This window comes from Salvelinus fontinalis, chromosome 33 (genome assembly GCF_029448725.1).
Source record: "Salvelinus fontinalis isolate EN_2023a chromosome 33, ASM2944872v1, whole genome shotgun sequence".
Classification (NCBI taxonomy): Eukaryota; Metazoa; Chordata; class Actinopteri; order Salmoniformes; family Salmonidae; genus Salvelinus; species Salvelinus fontinalis.
In genome coordinates this window covers 30,163,654-30,183,067 of record NC_074697.1, presented here as the reverse complement: position 1 = coordinate 30,183,067, position 19,414 = coordinate 30,163,654, and the positions used below count along the sequence as shown (strand labels likewise).

General features: G+C 44.2%; 1 protein-coding gene across 2 annotated transcripts in view; it reads left to right on the top strand.

The window, feature by feature from the left end:
• The window catches only part of LOC129831980 (replication protein A 70 kDa DNA-binding subunit-like), a 67,088-nt gene extending 64,457 nt beyond the window's left edge, over nt 1–2,631 (top strand). For both annotated transcript variants that reach the window (XM_055895669.1, XM_055895668.1), the window contains one exon: nt 1,709–2,631. In XM_055895669.1, coding sequence (XP_055751644.1) covers nt 1,709–1,816 — 108 coding nt within the window. In that variant the 3' untranslated portion in view covers nt 1,817–2,631. The remainder of the gene's footprint in view (nt 1–1,708) is intronic.
• The last annotated feature ends 16,783 nt before the right edge of the window (nt 2,632–19,414 follow it).

The window sequence follows — 19,414 nt, the reverse complement described above, 5'->3', positions numbered from 1 at the left end:
CTGCTGTTCTCTAGCAGAACTGTTAGTGATTTAGGTCCAGGAAATCCAGGCTACTAAGCGTGTTTTTGTTTTATTTGTTAGTGTCTGGATGTCTGTGGGGGCCTGACTCGCTGCCCTCAGCCTGGGCCTGACTCCTCCCTGAGCTCAACATCCCTAATTTCCTTCTGTCACGCACCCTATGACACTACCTCGCCCCGCTTTGCACCCTGCCCTGCCACCTGCACATATATTAGCATTCTAGAACAATGCTCACTCCGCACAGGAAATTTACATTTCTTCTCTGAGAATTCTATATTGGCAATTGATTGCAGCATTTTGATCTTTTGTGTCCGCTGTGTACAATTAGCATTTTAGCAGCAGCATAGCTATTATTCCAGGCTGTATCACAACCAGCCGTGATTGGGAGTTCCATAGGGCGGTGCACAATTGGCCCAGCGTTATCCGGGTTAGGGTTTGGGCGGGGTAGGCCGTCATTGTAAATAAGAATTTGTTCTTAACTCACTTGCCTAGTTAAATAAATAAAAAATAGAAATACCCATGCCTGAGGATTGTTCTGTGGAGTTTTGCAGAGAGAGGGAGACTGTAGAATGGTGATGACTGTCGAATGAAACTTGCATCTACAGGCACGTATTTTAGCTTTCCGTTGGAAAACGTTTTGCTACAGTGTGCGCTTATGAATACGAACCTGTGTTATGTAAGGGCTGCTAGGATGGGATTTCTTGTTAGGCTCTAATAGGAGTGCGAGTCAATCGACAGGAACATGTCTTCCAGCTCACCTCTAGTGGTTCCAGAGCGATTAGTGGAGACAAAGTGACTGACTACGTCCCAAATGGCCCCCTTTTCCCTACATAGTGCACTACTTTTGACCAGGAGCGATAGGGCTCTGATCAAAAATAGTGCATAATGTAGGGGAAGAGGGTGCCATTTGCGAAGAGCAGGTGCCTGTAGCCTCCTTTTTAAAGAGTGATGGACCAGGTGGATGACCTTCTCTAGTCTAGACCGATGCGGAGGTGGCGAAAACAATTAAACGCTGTCTCTGTCGCAGTGCAGGGAGGTTGCATCATCCATCTAAATGCCAGACAGACGATTTTAGTTGATGATTTTAAATACAGGCTATTAAACGTGTAAGAGAAGTACGTATCTCTCTGGTACCAGGCTGCCTGCCTACTTAGTGCTGCTGTCTCTGACTGAACCTGCAGTCAGTCACCTGTGGGGAATCCAAGCTTTGTCCTTAGATGCACAGGCTTGTATAACATGCATTCCAGTAAAAGTCCAAACAGACCGTGCAGACCAACCGTTAAAAGCAGCGGGTATCTCCTTTTACCACAGAACATCAGCCATGTTTTTCTGTTAATTTCCCAACGATTCTAATAGTTGAATGGCCACTGTTCGTCTATACCCAGCAGGTGATCTATTGCACATGGCCATGGTTTGTGTTGGTCCGTCTTATCTCGAACACAGTGGGTGCTTCCCAATAATACACTACTTCCCACATATCTAAAAGCATTGGATTGGTGTAGGCATGGGCAATATAGGGAATTTCCACCACATTTCTTGTACCAGTCATTTAGTTTTAACGTACTCACTTCCCTTCACTGAATTAACACTTTGGGAGAAAGGATAAATAATTGAGGTAACTAGTGCAGTGAAAGGTCACGGAGGGTGACACCATGTAACATCTATTCCATGTCTTCCCCTGTCTCTTTAGGATGAGTCCCGGATCAAGGTCACGGTGATGGAGGTGAAACCTGTGGATCACAAGGAGTACAGCAAGAGACTCATCATGAACATCAGGAAGATGGCTGCCGCCCAATAAGAACGATCGCTTTGCCCCCTCGGCCTACGTACAAGCTCTTTCCCCTGATCTGCAGCACTTTCCAACCTGCCAGGCTGACTGTGAACCAGTCTTGCGTTCCGTCCCAAATGGTACCATATCCTGTATGTAGTGCACTACTTTTGACCAAAAGTAGTGCACTGCATGGGGAATTGTGTGCCATTTCAGATGCAACCTAAAAGGATCACTCTTCTATACTTTTTAATTTGTTTTATTTAGGTGTGTCCATGTACTGAACTTTGAATATGTTTTTTATGCTAAATGTACTGGTACTTTGTTTTTGTTTTCTTGGACCAACCAGTAATCTTGAGAGTGCTGCTGGGCGAGTATTATATCCCTCTGTGTTATGGTGTTGTGTGTGGGGTGACTTCTGAAACTGCTGATGTTTTGGGTGGTGGATAAAATGGAACCACAGAGGGATTTTGGATAAGGAGGGCTGGAGACGCAGATGGGACGGTCTTAACCTCAGAAATCATCGTTGTGTGGTCTGTTGTAAGTCGGCCGTGTGTATTGTATAAGTAGAGGGGGGGTCTGTGCTGTAGCTAGCTCCCTCTCTTTCACGCTGTCGCTCCCACCATCACTATGCCTGGCCTGGACCTGCCCATTCTCTCTCACTCCCTCACAGAGCAGGCAGACTTCTGGGAGATGATCTTCACTGTACTTATGTAGATACATGGTTGACCTTTTGTCATTATTTTCATAATCTCTTATTAAGTTAAAATATTTTGGACATTTTTCTTTACATCTATTTGTTCAGTTTATTGCATAAAAATAAACCTGTTTGTGATCAAACGCGATGGAGTCGTCAGGTGTTTTTAAATGAATATTTTCAGCTTTTTCTGTTGTCAGATATGATTAAAGGGTCCAGGTTAATGTGATGCGTTAGAATGCACTATGTCTGAATGTAACCAGAAAACAATGTCTGAGTGTAACCAGGTACAGCAGGCAGGTTAACCAGGTCTCAGCCCATTTAAAGAGAAGGCAGTGGGGTGGAGGCCGTGGGGCGTGTCTGGAGCCTGCTTTGTTGCTGCATTTTAAAGGATTTATTCACTATCTGGTTCTCTTTGTACATCCCAAATGGCACCCTATTCCCTTTACTGTGTGCTACTTTTGACCTGGATCCATAAGGCTCTGGTCCAAAGTAGTGTACTGTATAGGGAATAGGGTGCCATTTGGGACTCATATCGATCTCCAGAGGTGGAGCTCAGATGTGCCTCAGATTCCCTCCTGCAGTCTTGACTTCCATGTTGTATTAAAGCAGAACATCAATAAAGCTCTTCTTCCCCGTTTTTCTTCTGATAACCATCGCGTTTCCGCTGAACGCTGCGTCTTCGGCCCCTTGTGTGTAGATGGATTAAAGCAGTCTTCCCACTGTTAAAAATGATATTTTTAGCTGTGCCTCATCCTTCCTCCCCCACCTCTCAAACTGACACCCTCTTCTTTATATGGTGGTTTTCCCCTAGGAAGAATTCCTAGAGGTTTCCTCCATGTAACACCATTGTTGTCATTTGATGGCTGTTGTCTTTTGGTTCCGAAGTTAACTAGTGTCAAAGCTGAGTGGATCTCTGTGAATCCCCCCGACTCCCGGCCTGTCAGTCACACATGTAACCATGGATACAGCCTCGGCTCAGTGAGTGGTGAGCCCGTGATTGTCGTTGAGCGCAAACACTTAATTCCGTGACGCACTCACACTCAATTGAGAGGGAGAGGGAGGCACTCCAACTATTAAACCAAAGCACATTTTGACGACTTTGGGAGTCAAGTCTATCACATTATAAATAGTTCTTACATCCTGCATGTAGACTACTCATTTAAAACATGGTGAACGAATAATTCACTTCATTCAAGTTTACCCTGAGGAGTCGTCACAAGATGCCAGCCGTTTACACCTAGCTAGATTATTTCATTCCAATTTCCATTATGCCATGCAGACTTCCAATTAGATATTAATGCACTTTTAGAATAGATTTTATACTTGTTAGCATGACACATATTGGCTGACTCCCATTCAATTAAACTGAATTACATTTCTGTGTAATATTCAGAAGTAGTTCCCACTGAACTATTACCTTGACAACAGATGGGGAACTGGGGGTTGGCAGGTGAGCTGCAGTGGGTATGATAAGTATTCACCCCCCTTGGATTTCTTCACATTTTGTGTTACAAAGTGGGATTTAATTCAACATTTGGTCAGTGATCTACACAAAATACTCTCAAAGCGGAAGAAGTTAATTTCTTTAACGATTTAATGAAAAATATAACACTAATATACCTTTAATAGGTAACTATTTACCCCCCTGACTCATTACATTTTAGAAACACCTTTGTCAGGGATTAGTGAGCTGTGAGTCTTCTTGGGTAAGTCAGCTTTGCACACCTGGATTGTGAAATATTTATACTTACCAATTATTATTTTCAAATTTCTTCAAACCGTCAAGATTTTTGGGATTATGGCTAGACATCAATTGTCAAACCCTGCCATAAATTTTCAAGCAGATTTAAGTCAAAACTGTAACTTGGCCACTCAGGAACATGCACCGTCTTGGTAAACAACTCCAGTTAGATTTGTCCTTGTTTTGTAGGTTATTGTAATGCTAAAAGGTGAATTCCTCTCCCAGTGTCTGGTATACAGTAAAGCAGGCTGAAGCAGATTTTCCTCTAGGAGTTAGCCTGTGCTTAGCTCCATCCTGTTTCTTTTTACCCTGAACAACTTGCCAGTCCTTGCTGATGTCAAGCACACCCATACCATGATGCAGCCACCACCATGCTTGAACATAAGGAGGCAGTTACTCAGTGATGTGTTGTTGGATTTGCTCCAAACAAAAAGTGTACTCCTTTGCCATGTGTTTTTTTAATAGTTTTACTTCAGCGCCTTGTTGCACACAGGATGTATGCTTTGGAATATTTTTATTCTGTTTAATTGCATCATTGTTTTCAGTTTTAGGTAATTTATTGTGGACTTACTATAATATTGTTGATCCATCCTCAGTTTTCTCCAATCACAGCCATTGTACTCTATTTTAAAATCACCAATGGCCTCATTGTGACATTCCTGAGCAGTTTCCTTCCTGTCCTGCAGCTCAGTTCACAAGGAGGACTGTCTTTGATGCGTCTGGGTGATTTATACATCAACCACAGCATCATTATTAACTAGACCATACTTAAAGAGATATTCGATGTCTGCTGTGTTATTGTTACCCATCTACCAATCACTGCCCTTTGTAGTTGAATCTGTGCTTGAAATTCAGTACTTGACTGAGGGACCTTACAGATGTATGTATGGAGGACAGAGGAAGGGGTAGTCATTCAAAAATCATGTGAACCCCTATTATTTCACACAGAATGAGTCTATGTGATTTGTTGAGCTAAATTTGACTCATTAATTCATTTCGGTTTGCCAAAACACAAGGGGTGAATACTTATGCAGTGACTATGTTAGTTATTTAATTTGTATTTGTAATGTCTAGAATTTTCATTTCACTTTGTCATTATGGAATATATTGTGTAGATAAATGACCAAAAAAATCACATCTATTTCAATCTGACTTTGTAACACAACAAAATCAGTATTACAAATTAATTAATTAATAAATAAATAACTTTATTGAAGCCTATAGGAAGGAGTTAGATTGTAATCAGCATCAGACACATACAGGGACAATACAGACAAGCATCAGACTTGGGATCAGAGGACATTCCCAGATCTCTCCCTGAAAGCAGATATCTGAGTAGTACAGTAGAGGATCTTCTTCATCTATAATATGCTCCCAGATGCTACACTACTGTTAAACTACAGTGCATTCGGAAAGTGTTCAAACCCCTTGACTTTTTACACATTTTGTTACGTTACAGCCTTATTCTAAAATTGAGTTGATTGTTTATTCGCTCATCAATCAACACACAATACTCGATAATGACAAAGCAAAAACAGGTTTTTAGAAATGTTAGCAAATTTATAAAAATAAAAAAAACTGAAATATTGCATTTATGTAAGTATTCAGACCCTTTACTCAGTACTTTGGTGAAGCACCTTTGGCAGTGATTACAGCCTCAAGTCTTCTTGAGTATGACGCAACAAGCTTGGCACACCTGTACAGCTATTTTCAGGTCTCCCCATTGATGTTAGATCGGGTTCAAGTCCGGGCTCTGGCTGGGCCACTCAAAGACATTCAGAGACTTGTCCCGAATCCACTCCTTTCGTTGTCTTGGCTGTGTGGTTAGGGTCGTTCTGAAGGCACTGTATATCTCTGCTAAGACGGCAAGTCTCCATGGAACAGATCAGACAGAATGGTGGAGTGGGACCTGTGTAGCACCAAAATGGCTGCTTCTGTCTGTCTGACTGCCTGGGACATGGCCTCCCCTACCCTCCATTCACAGGGTTCAGAGTAGAGAGGAAATCTATCTTAACCTGGTTAAGACCTCAAACAGCCTTTGCTCTGGCAAACTGCTCCGATTATCTTGAAGGCATGTACCGTTCTGCCCTCCTAACTGTGACAAGGCTAACTTTTTTAGATAGTGTGTGCAGTGCTCCCAGCCTGGCTAAGCATACTGTGATGGGTGGATACGATAGAGTTGTAGAGCAGTGCTGCACACTGTCTGTTATCAACAGCTGCTTGGTGGGAACCTTTGACTGCCAACGCTGGTGCTGCTCATCTGTTTCACTCAGATGGTTAGAAATTTGATGAGTCTCGGTTCTTATTGAGGATTTTGATTTGTGAGATGAATTGTAAATATTCAGATTTGTGTTCTGCACCTGTAGAGACACTTAAACTGGAGAAATCAGTTGATCTGCTGATTTTCCATGCAATAGATGGAGCACTGTGAACCTGGTTACCCCTTAGCTGGTGTTAAGTAATGGTGACATTTTACCAACATGATTGATGAGGGGAACAGTATTCTCATTTATGTCAACTGTACCAGTCACTGAGGGGGTCCATGTGTTCACGTAGCTAAGGGTTGACTGCTCAAACAGTTTTACACATGCAGAGCACCACACTGGAGCAAGTGTGTGGAGAACGTGAACAAGAAAAAAATAGTGTGCTGATGTGTCTACATTCATGTGTAGACGTTTGTATTTGACTCAGGGGAAAGAATGATCTGTTTCTGAGACGAGCACTTCAGCATTCATGCTGGGTAAGAAACTGTTAACTCTCTGTGGAGTCAATTAAATAAATTCATAGAAACTGGTGTAATGGGGCCATTAGAGAAATACAATCTGCTCCATGACTGACTGTCCACTCTGCACTGAACTGGATGGGAAATCTGATCACTGAGTCCAAGGCCCCAATAAAACTAATCTGATCATCTATCGGTCTCATCTTAAAATGGGTCTCTAATTGAGACCCTGAAATGGCGAAATAAAGTAATCTAATGATAATAGACTAACAATGTAACTTTTAGTGCAGTGTATGTATGAGTCATTATGAGTCAGCTAATGGCTAGCATTGTTTTGGCAGTAATTGCAAATTGTGAAGCTTTCTGTTTACCATTTGGGGGACACAGCCCCAGTCCTTGTTAGTTGTGATGCTCCATGTGTCCTCTCCTCTGGCTAAGCGTGTGCCTGGTGAGCCCCAGTGGGTTGGTAATGCATGCTGTGCTGAGCTGTGCTGTGCTGAGGAAACAGAGCGTTAAGGCCCACAGGCCCCAGTATGGCCCTGACACCATGGAGACTGTTGGGCTGGAGGCCCTCTGGGGTGCTGCTGTAATTGTAATGGATGGAGCGCTGTGTTTATCTCTCAAGATTCATGACCCTGGCTGGTGCCCCGTCGCTAGTACCTGGGTCTGTGTGTGTGTGCACACATCCCTGTGGTTCCTACCGATGCCGCATTTCCCTAAAGGGTTTACCACGGTGTTAAAAATATATATATATACAGTACCAGTCAAAAGTTTGGACAGACTTACTCATTTGAGGGTTTTTCTTTATTTTACTATTTTCTACATTGTAGAATAGTAGTGAAGACATTAAAACTATGAAATAACACACAGTACCCACAGAACACCAATCTCAACGTCAACAGTGAAGAGGTGACTCCGGGATGCTGGCCGATGACAAGTTGCAAAGAAAAAGCCATATCTCAGACTGGCTAATAAAAAGAAAAGATGAATATGATCAAAAGAACACAGACACTGGACAGAGGAACTTTGCCTAGAAGACCAGCATCCCGGGGTCGCTTTTTCATTGTTGATGTTGAGACTGGTGTTTTGCGGTACTATTTTATGAAGCTTCCAGTTAAGGACTTGTGAGACGTCTGTTTCTCAAACTAGACACTCTAATGTACTTGTCCTCTTGCTCAGTTGTGCACCGGGGCCTCCCACTCCCCTTTCTATTCTGGTTAGAGACAGTTTGCTGTGTTCTGTGAAGGGAGTAGTACACAGCTTTGTTCGAGATCTTCAGTTTCTTGGCAATTTCTCGCATGGAATAGCCTTAATTTCTCAGTACAAGAATAGACTGACGAGTTTCAGAAGAAAGATCTTTGTTTCTGGCCATTTTGAGCCTGTAATCGAACCCACAAATGCTGATGCTCCAGATACTCAACTAGTCTAAAGAAGGCCAGTTTTATTGCTTCTTTAATCAGAACATCCGTTTTCAGCTGTGCTAACAATTGCAAAAGGGTTTTCTAATGACCAATTAGCCTTTTAAAACGATAAACTTGGATTAGCTAACACAACGTGCCATTGGAACACAGGAGTGATGGTTGCTGATAATGGGCCTCTGTACGCCTATGTAGATATTCCATAAAAAATCTGCCGTTTCCAGCTACAATAGTCGTTTACAATATTAACAATGTCTCCACTGTATTTCTGCAATAATAAAATAATTACTTAACGATCATACAATGTGATTTTCAGGATTTTTGTTTTCGATTCCGTCTCTCACAGTTGAAGTGTACCTATGATAAAAAATTACAGACCTCTACATGCTTTGTAAGTAGGACAACCTGCAAAATCGGCAGTGTATCAAATACTTGTTCTCCCCACTGTATATCTATTTGAGTTGAACTTGAAATTATAACCAAAAATACTATTTTTAAACAGGATAAACCATTCTTAATAATCTACTGGAGAACCATTTTGAGTTTAAGTATAACTTTTGTATGAGTGAAGCTTTTAGTGAGAGTTCTCTGGAGTAGGCAGCGCCATAAATAAATAGGTAAACTGTGACATGATTAAAGAGTTAATAAGTGTGATTTTTCCATAAATAGACACGTATTTACCTCTCCATGGTTGCAAGATCTTGTCTATTTTGAATAACTTACTATTGAAATTAGTCTTGGAAGTTATTTTATATCTTTAGGGATATGAATACCAAGTATGTCAATTTCTCTACTATTACATAAGGGTGTATACACTAGTTTAACACTGGTGTTACAGTCAAAAAGCAGCGTTGTATGTTTCTGCGCTGGGATCTATTTTGCTGCACTGGCTTCTGCTCAACACTAGAATGACTACCCAGCCAAGGCCTGTGTTTAGAGAGAGGAAAGATAGTTGGCAGAATCTCAACCTACTTGCTTGCCTGCTTCCTCAAGTGAGTGCAGAACATTTCTCTGACAATCAAATGTCTGGCAGGTGGAAAGCCGAGATTCGCAATTATTGTTGTGGTCAAATAAAGTAATAATCCATTGTAGCTTGTCAAAAGCGCTGTAGATTAAATCTGTAAATAGAAATGTGTCTCTGGCTCCTATCCTGTTTCCACTTTAATTGGATTTGGTTATAGATAGGGGCTTTTTGTCTGCTTTTCTCAAGCATTAGATTATAAGGCCATGCCAATGAATAAAACATGCTGAGAGCGATGGAGAGAGTTGCTGTTGTAATTTTTCTCTGCTGCCTGTTACTCTGCCTGTCATTTTTTCCCGGTGCTCGTATTCTTAAAAAATACATATTTTCTTTGGATTCAATCACAATGAGTCGTCCTCACTCTCTCTCTTGATTGTCTCCTTTGCTTCCAGTAGAGGGTCTATACATACTGAAGGTAAAGTCACAAAGACTTAAGATGAGATATTCTCAACATCCCCTAAAATACAATTTTCTGTCTTGTCTCCACACAGCAGCAGCCACTGATAATATGACTCATAGCAATTTCCAGGCGATGAACAGACAAACAGGCTAAGTATACTATCCACATATCAGGTTGAGTAGGTGGCATGTTTGATTCTATTGTCATGTTAGTCATCAAAAATCTTTGTCTTAAACACGTTTTAAAGTGGGTTAGAGTAACAAACAAATGTCAAAAGCCTGCGTCTCCTTTTTCTAAATGGGTGGTGTGTATTAATGGGTGGTGTGTATTAATGGGTGTGTGTGTGTGCTGTGCAGAATGCACTCACCGTGTTGCGAGGTGCTGGAGGTAAATGTTTACCCAGAGTTAAGAGGCGGACACACGGCTGTCTATTGTTCAGCTCCAGTCTGGTCTAGATCATCATATTTGGTCATCCCTGTTTTATAGATTAAAACGTCACTAGCTGTTGTGTGTGTGTGTGTGCTTGTGTTTAACAGATGCGGTGTTGGGATCCTGATCCTGTCAACAACTGTTAGCTGTTACAGGAACGCGGTCAGAGGGCTTTTGGATGGCGCAGGCAGAGTTTTGAGATGCATAATAAATCATACATCACAAAGAAAAAACTGTAGAACAAATGGGAGAACATCAAAGGTCTGGCACATCAGTGAAACTGCTATGCCTGATAAGGCTTCCCATTTCAAAATAACTTTGAAGTTTCATGTTGCTCTTTTGTTGAATCTGACACAAGGCCCTTTGAGAACCACTGTGGTGTATTTCTGGGTGTACAGGTGTAGCTGACCTTGTCTGGGCTTCTTTTAATTGGATGACCCATTGTGTTGAATCAGGAGCTGCTCATCAATGAATACTGAGGAGTGATATCATCTCAGAGTTCAATGAAGTGTCAAGATAACAGATGATTAGACAGTAGAAAGGTCATGGTGTGAATACTGCTTTGGTCTGTCAGAGCTCATTGACATGTAGAGAAATATTAGACATACACCCACTCTCCTGGTTTCCTCTGAAATGTCTCTCTTTTCCCCCTGACGTAACAGGGAGGATGAAGACCAGCGAGTTGTACCACCTGATGTGTATCTATTATCACCTTCCCTCTTTCTGCCATTAACGTTAAATGACTTGGAAAAGTGCACCAGTACCCCACCGATGACTACTATTCTTAGACACTCACACCAACTCCAACACCTTCCCTCCATCTCTCCCTCCATCCCTCCCTCCCTGCTTGTCTTACTTTCTGCTTGTCTACCTCCCTGCTTGTCTCCCTCCCTCCATCCCTCCCTGCCTGCCTGTCTGCTTCAGAGTTTGCACCATTCTCCTCTTCACACCCCTCCCTCTGTCTAAAAACAGGTATTTTTAGGTCCCTCTGGTGGAGGTTAGACAGGCTGTTTGGTTATATAACAAGGACCTGCTCTCATGCTGCCTCTGTGGCTGGCTGCCCTTCTTTCTCTCCTCTCCTCCCTCTCACTGTTTAAGGGCCTTTAATTGTTTGGTGGGGCTAGTGGGTTCCCCTCCCGCCCAAAGAGTGTGTGAGCCTTTGGGACATGGGTGTGCGTGCGTAGGGAGGACACCACAACTGGAGAGAAAGCTGTTCCACATCAATACAGATCCCCTTTCTCTCACAACCCTCTCCACCCCTGCCCTCTGTCTCTCACACACTGTAGTTTTGCTTTGAGCGTCTCTTTTTCGAAGGGTTTTCCCCTGCAATGTTATTCTAGTTATGAGGGTTAGCCTGCTGGTCCTGGGAGACTGGGAGAGACTATGGCTGGGTTTATTAATGTGGGCTTCAGAGACAGAATAGTACATTTGCAGAACATTTGCTGGCTTCGCCAACCTTTTTCATTTGCACAGATTCAATGGCTTGAGTCTGTCCTTACACAGTCGCTCTAGTCTACACAGTTTTATGGGAACTGATCAGAAGCTCATCTAGTCATACCGATTCGTTTGATTTAGGTACAAATAAAGTCTTGATGTGCATCCCAAATGGCACCCTATTCCTAGTGCACTACTTTTTACCAGGACCCGTAGTGCTCTGGTCAAATGTTTGTGTAGAAGGGAATAGGGTGCCATTTGGGACTTAGCCTCAGAAAAGGAGCGCGTTTGTCTGTATGTTTCCAGGATGCTGGTCTGTTCTTATTTCCATGTCAAGCAGGCCAGGTTCATCCCCTGAAACTCTGCCTGCCCTGGGGAGAGCTAGAGGCCTTACCCTGTCTCTGGCTGCATCCCAAATTGCATCGAATTCCCTATATATTGCACTTATTTTGACCAAGGCCCATAGGGCAAGCCATTATATATGAAATAGGGTGCCATTAGAGATGCAGCAATCTGGGTGCCACAGGCCTTGCCCTGTCTTAAGTGATCTGGGCTTCCTGGTGCTCCTTGCCCTGTCTTAAGTGATCTGGGCTTCCTGGTGCTCCTTGCCCTGTCTTAAGTGATCTGGGCTTCCTGGTGCTCCTTGCCCTGTCTTTAGTGATCTGGGCTTCCTGGTGCTCCTTGCCCTGTCTTAAGTGATCTGGGCTTCCTGGTGCTCCTTGCCCTGTCTTAAGTGATCTGGGCTTCCTGGTGCTCCTTGTCCTGTCTTTAGTGATCTGGGCTTCCTGGTGCTCCTTGCCCTGTCTTAAGTGATCTGGGCTTCCTGGTGTTTCTTGTCCTGTCTTTAGTGATCTGGGCTTCCTGGTGCTCCTTGCCCTGTCTTAAGTGATCTGGGCTTCCTGGTGCTCCTTGCCCTGTCTTTAGTGATCTGGGCTTCCTGGTGCTCCTTGCCCTGTCTTAAGTGATCTGGGCTTCCTGGTGCTCCTTGCCCTGTCTTTAGTGATCTGGGCTTCCTGGTGCTCCTTGCCCTGTCTTAAGTGATCTGGGATTCCTGGTGCTCCTTGCCCTGTCTTAAGTGATCTGGGCTTCCTGGTGCTCCTTGCCCTGTCTTAAGTGATCTGGGCTTCCTGGTGCTCCTTGCCCTGTCTTTAGTGATCTGGGCTTCTTGGTGCTCCTTGCCCTGTCTTAAGTGATCTGGGCTTCCTGGTGCTCCTTGCCCTGTCTTTAGTGATCTGGGCTTCCTGGTGCTCCTTGCCCTGTCTTAAGTGATCTGGGCTTCCTGGTGCTCCTTGCCCTGTCTTAAGTGATCTGGGATTCCTGGTGCTCCTTGCCCTGTCTTAAGTGATCTGGGCTTCCTGGTGCTCCTTGCCCTGTCTTAAGTGATCTGGGCTTCCTGGTGCTCCTTGCCCTGTCTTAAGTGATCTGGGCTTCCTGGTGCTCCTTGCCCTGTCTTAAGTGATCTGGGCTTCCTGGTGCTCCTTGCCCTGTCTTTAGTGATCTGGGCTTCCTGGTGCTCCTTGCCCTGTCTTTAGTGATCTGGGCTTCCAGGTGCTCCTTGCCCTGTCTTTAGTGATCTGGGCTTCCTGGTGCTCCTTGCCCTGTCTTTAGTGATCTGGGCTTCCTGGTGCTCTTGCCCTGTCTTTAGTGATCTGGGCTTCCTAGTGTACCTTGCCCTGTCTTTAGTGATCTGGGCTTCCTGGTGCTTCTTGCCCTGTCTTTAGTGATCTGGGCTTCCTGGTGCTCCTTGCCCTGTCTTTGGTGATCTGGGCTTCCTGGTGCTCCTTGCCCTGTCTTTAGTGATCTGGGCTTCCTGGTGCTCCTTGCCCTGTCTTTAGTGATCTGGGCTTCCTGGTGCTCCTTGCCCTGTCTTAAGTGATATGGGCTTCCTGGTGCTCCTTGCCCTGTCTTAAGTGATCTGGGCTTCCTGGTGCTCCTTGCCCTGTCTTAAGTGATCTGGGCTTCCTGGTGCTCCTTGCTTTGTCTTTAGTTATCTGGGCTTCCTGGTGCTCCTTGCCGTGTCTTAAGTGATCTGGGCTTCCTGGTGCTCCTTGCCCTGTCTTAAGTGATCTGGGCTTCCTGGTGCTCCTTGCCCTGTCTTAAGTGATCTGGGCTTCCTGGTGTTCCTTGCCCTGTCTTAAGTGATCTGGGCTTCCTGGTGCTCCTTGCCCTGTCTTTAGTTATCTGGGCTTCCTGGTGCTCCTTGCCGTGTCTTAAGTGATCTGGGCTTCCTGGTGCTCCTTGCTTTGTCTTTAGTGATCTGGGCTTCCTGGTGCTCCTTGCCCTGTCTTTAGTGATCTGGGCTTCCTGGTGCTCCTTGCCGTGTCTTAAGTGATCTGGGCTTCCTGGTGCTCCTTGCCCTGTCTTAAGTGATCTGGGCTTCCTGGTGCTCCTTGCCCTGTCTTAAGTGATCTGGGCTTCCTGGTGCTCCTTGCTTTGTCTTTAGTGATCTGGGCTTCCTGGTGCTCCTTGCCCTGTCTTTAGTGATCTGGGCTTCCTGGTGCTCCTTGCCGTGTCTTAAGTGATCTGGGCTTCCTGGTGCTCCTTGCCCTGTCTTAAGTGATTTGGGCTTCCTGGTGCTCCTTGCCCTGTCTTAAGTGATCTGGGCTTCCTGGTGTTCCTTGCCCTGTCTTAAGTGATCTGGGCTTCCTGGTGCTCCTTGCCCTGTCTTTAGTGATCTGGGCTTCCTGGTGCTCCTTGCCCTGTCTTTAGTGATCTGGGCTTCCTGGTGCTCCTTGCCCTGTCTTAAGTGATCTGGGATTCCTGGTGCTCCTTGCCCTGTCTTTAGTGATCTGGGCTTCCTGGTGCTCCTTGCCCTGTCTTAAGTGATCTGGGCTTCCTGGTGCTCCTTGCCCTGTCTTAAGTGATCTGGGCTTCCTGGTGCTCCTTGCCCTGTCTTAAGTGATCTGGGCTGGGAAAAATGGGAAATGGGAATCTGGGTGTTCAGGGCTGTACTGTCTTGCTGGCTGACAGAGTGCCTGTACATATAGCTTCACACAAGCCCTGCTGCAGATTTTATTTTGACATCTTTCTACAGACCCTTGAAGACAGGGCTGAATGTGAAGAAGTCCTGTAGCCCTTCATGTGTGTGTGAGGGGGGAGGTAAGACATGCAGGTTGGTGAAGACTGAAGGATGGAGATGTTCAATTAAACATATCCTCCTAAAAGTATTTACACAGAAGCTAGGAGGTTCCACTCCCTGTATTAATGTTCTGCCATTTTGAAACGGTACTTCCCCACACTGATATAACCTCTTCTCAAGTTATTACCGAGATGCCATAGGCTTATATGCAGTCATTAAATAATTATTCCTCCCCACCGTTCTAAATGACTACCATTTTATCGCTACTCAAAGAGAGGAGAGAGAAGAAAGCCTACAGAGACTACAGTAACTGGTGCAGCAGAGCAAACCCACCACCCAGATGTCTCTTTAACTCAGCCAAGTCAATTGCTCTCGCTAGGCAGATGATATTTACCCTACAGCCATGATTCTAGATCATTAATTACCAACCATTGTGCCTCATATTTCCCTAGTAAAAACAACAAACTCAGGGCATATAATAAGGAAGGGAGAGAAGCAAAGGGAGGAATGCTTTTGTGACAAACATTAAGGGGAAAAATGAAGCAAATATGTAGTATCATAAACTCTGAAGTGCTATAATTACAAAGAGAGGATGCTATGCGATGCCAGAACTATCCTTCAGAGGGGCTTTAGGCGCTGCATGCAGGTCTGTAGAGACACAGATAACACAACAGAGCAGCATGGGAGGAGTCTGTCCCTTGAAGCCACCACTGGTCTACGCCAGGCTAGCTAGCCCCCCCATTGGAATTGCTTAATTGAAGTCCCTGTTTGGGCCATTAGTGACCTCAGTGTTTCCAGGCAGGTCTTTGATGTGTGCTAATGAAGCGCCTGTAGGGTGTGTGTGTGCGTGGGGGGAGGGTGTGGATTTTTGCCTGCATGCGGGGGGGGGGGGTTGTAAGTGTGTGTGTGTATGTGTGTGAGGTTACGTGTATGTGTGCCCGCGTGCATTCATGCTTGCGTGGGGGATGTCTGTAGATTACTGAAGCCTGGTGTATAGCCACAAGCCCCACACCCGAGTGAGAGGCAGATATGTCACGTTTGATCGTGAGGATGTGTCTTTTAAGCGGAGGCGTGCTGGGGACTTTACCGCGGTGAGCCGGCCGGAAGGGCAGTGTAACGCCAGGTCTGACTCAGGGGCTTTTAAAGCCCACTGAAACGGCAGGTGGGGTGACATCTAAATCCCCCTTTCATGCCTCTCAGTGCTGGTGCCTTGGACAGCGCCCCTCCCACCGGACGCTCCGATGGATGTGGAGGGGTGACTGTGTCCCCAGCCGAGCACTGTACCCTGACAGATAGAGACAAGACAGAAGAGCAGCCAAGGATGTGTGACACTGAGGGCAATACTTCAACCTCCCAGGATTAGATATGCCTGTTTTTATACTGCAGTGAAGAAATAGAACAGTGGAAGAGAGAGAGACAGTGCGTTTCTGAGAGGAATACAAATATATATATTTCTGAGCTTCCGGTACAATTTAAAAGGCCTGAGGTAAACTGAGCACTTTGCCACTGGAGATTTAAGACATAGCGATTATGTTGAACCTCATTAAGCCTTCAGATAGAGATGTAGGGTTTGTAGCCTATAACACGTGCAGGCCTTCAAAGGTGCCAATCATCATCTAGTGTCTTTTGATGGCATGCCATACATTATATCAAACTTCTAACTCTATTCAGGGGCTTTCAACTCCCCTCCTTTGATATCTTCCTAGTATCAGGATGAGAGGTGTAATGTAGCATGACCGTCATGTGAAGCTACAGTCTCTGGATTCTGTATAAATCAATAATCAGCCCTTCTCAGAGCTGGACAGATATACTCAGAATAGTCAATAGGGGTTGTCAATGTCTATTTGGATAAAAGCTCCCATGACTTCTTAGAGACTGAGCCTTACACAACCATTGGCACAGTTGACAGCATGTTGAATCTTTAATACTGTCCCTCAGCTCTGCTGGGATTGCATTCCATTCCATCTCCAAACAATCCACACTGTGCATTCCTCTGAAGGAGTCCGGGACAGCTTGCCTCAAAGACTGAGTAATGCCACTTAACCAGGTGGGCTGCAGGTCTGCAGGAGAACAGACCTTTTTGTTGTACTTCTCCTTTTCTATTAGGAACGACAACCTGGAGATATGTTGGTTCCCTGTGAATGGGAGTTCACAGGTTGTCAAGCTGCAGGATGTTAGATGCCATCCTGGTTCTCCTGAAAGACATCAGGCAATTATCTGGAGCAGACACCTCGCTAGCTCCCAGCCTCTAGCCAAAGCTCCTACTCAAATCACGCTGCCCCAAAACCACATCATTTGTCATTTCATGGAATGCTGCGGTGGTAAATACATTTAAACTCAGTTTTTCACAATTCCTGATATTTAATTTTTAATTTTTTTTAAAAATATAAAATTCCTTTAATATTTAAAAATTCCTTGTCTTAGGTCAGTTAGGATCACCACTTTATTTTAGGAATGTGAAATTTCAGAATAATAGTAGAGAGAATGATTTATTTCAGCTTTTATTTCTTTCATTACATTCCCAGTGGGTCAGAAGTTTGTGATGGCCACTCCAATACCTTGACTTTGTTGTCCTTAAGCCATTTTGCCACAACTTTGGAAGTGTGCTTGGGGTCATTGTCCATTTGGAAGACCCATTTCAACCAAGCTTTAACTTCCTGACTGATGTCTTGAGATGTTGCTTCAATATATCCATATAATTCCCCTCCTCATGATGCCATCTATTTTGTGAAGTGCACCAGTCCCTCCTGCAGCAAAGCACCCCCACAACATGATGCTGCCTCCCCCGTGCTTCACGGTTGGGATGGTGTTCTTCGGCTTGCAAGCCTCCCCCTTTTTCCTCCAAACATAACGATGGTCATTATAGCCAAACAGTTTAATTTTTTGTTTCATCAGACCAGAGGACATTTCTCCAAAAGTACGATCTTTGTCCCCATGTGCAGTTGCAAACCGTAGTCTGGCTTTTTTATGGCGGTTTTGGAGCAGTGGATTCTTCCTTGCTGAGCCACCTTTCAGGTTATGTCGATATAGGACTTTTACTGTGTTACTGTGGATATAGAATCTTTAGTACCTGTTTCCTCCAGCATCTTCACAAGGTCCTTTGCTGTTGTTCTGGGATTGATTTGCACTTTTCGCACCAAAGTACGTTCATCTCTAGGGGACAGAATGCGTCTCCTTCCTGAGCGGTATGACGGCTGCGTGGTCCCATGGTGTTTATACTTGCTTACTATTGTTTGTACAGATGAACTTGGTACCTTCAGGCGTTTGGAAATTGCTCCCACGGATGAACCAGACTTGTGGAGGTCTACAAATTTTCTTCTCAGGTCTTGGCTGATTTCTTTTAATTTTCCCGTGATGTCAAGCAAAGACGCACTGAGTGTGAAGGTAGGCCTTGAAATACATCCACAGGTATACCTTCAATTGACTCAAATGATGTTGATTAGCCTATCAGAAGCTTCTAAAGCCATGACATCATTTTCTGGACTTTTCTAAGCTGTTTAAAGCCACAGTCAACTTAGTGTATGTAAACTTCTGACCCACTGGAATTGTGATGCAGTGAATTATAAGTGAAATAATCTGTCTGTAAACAATTGTTGGAAAAGTGACTTGTGTCAGGCACAAAGTAGATGTCCTAACCAACTTGCCAAAAATATAGTTTGTTAACAAGACATTTGTGGAGTGGTTGAAAAACGAGTTTTAATGACTCCAACCTAAGTGTATGTAAACTTCAACTGTATGATAAACGATTGCCTGTAGGTATAAAAAATAACAGTCGAATTTAAATGATGTTTACTTCCCCTTTGTCTGCCAGGCAGGCGTGGGGCATGGCAACAAACACACTGCTGGAAAATGAACTACAATGGAATAGGATTGCTCAAAACACCAAAAGGCCATGCTGTCTAACGAGAGCTACGTTCTTTAAAAAATATATATATTACTATTCACCATGGTAACACTTCTCTCTGACAACACGTGTAAATATGAATTACAATCCTAAAAAGTTGTTGTGGCTGTTGTAAGAAATTAACCTTTAGAAATCAACCTTTATGTGTAATGGAGCTGTAAAGTAAGAATGATTCAAAACAGCTTTAGTGGTGGTAAGCCTACAAGTCAACATTTGGAAGATGAATTATGATAATTGATTTGAAATGTGTCATCTGCTGAAATGCATTCATTGCAGAAAAACACTGTAAATATATATATGTGTGTGTAGTGTTTGCTTGTTATTGTTGATGGCTGTACTACAGAGATCTTTCCCTGTCCGAGTGCGTGGCCTGAGAGGACAGAACAGCCAGTCTAACTGACAATTCAATGAGACCCCTGTCACCAGATCCTCTCCTCTGACAACAATTATTGATCTGGCTGTAATTGATTATGTCTTAATATGGCTTTTCATTGTACTATGGGCTAAGGAGAAATAGAGTGATGAGGATGAAGTATGGGTTGTTAGGTTTGAGTGTGGGAGGAGCGGGGGAGAGTGGGTGGAGTCAATTTTGGATGAACAGAGTCGGAGAGGAGGAGAGATGTGAAAGGTTGAAAGATGAGGGCAGTGTAAACAAAAAAGACAGTGATGGCTCACTGCAGATAAGAACAAGACAGAGATAGAAAAGCCTTTTCGAACACTGTGTTGACATAAAGACAACAACACCGTCAGGGAGTCCGCATCAAGTCTATAAAACACACA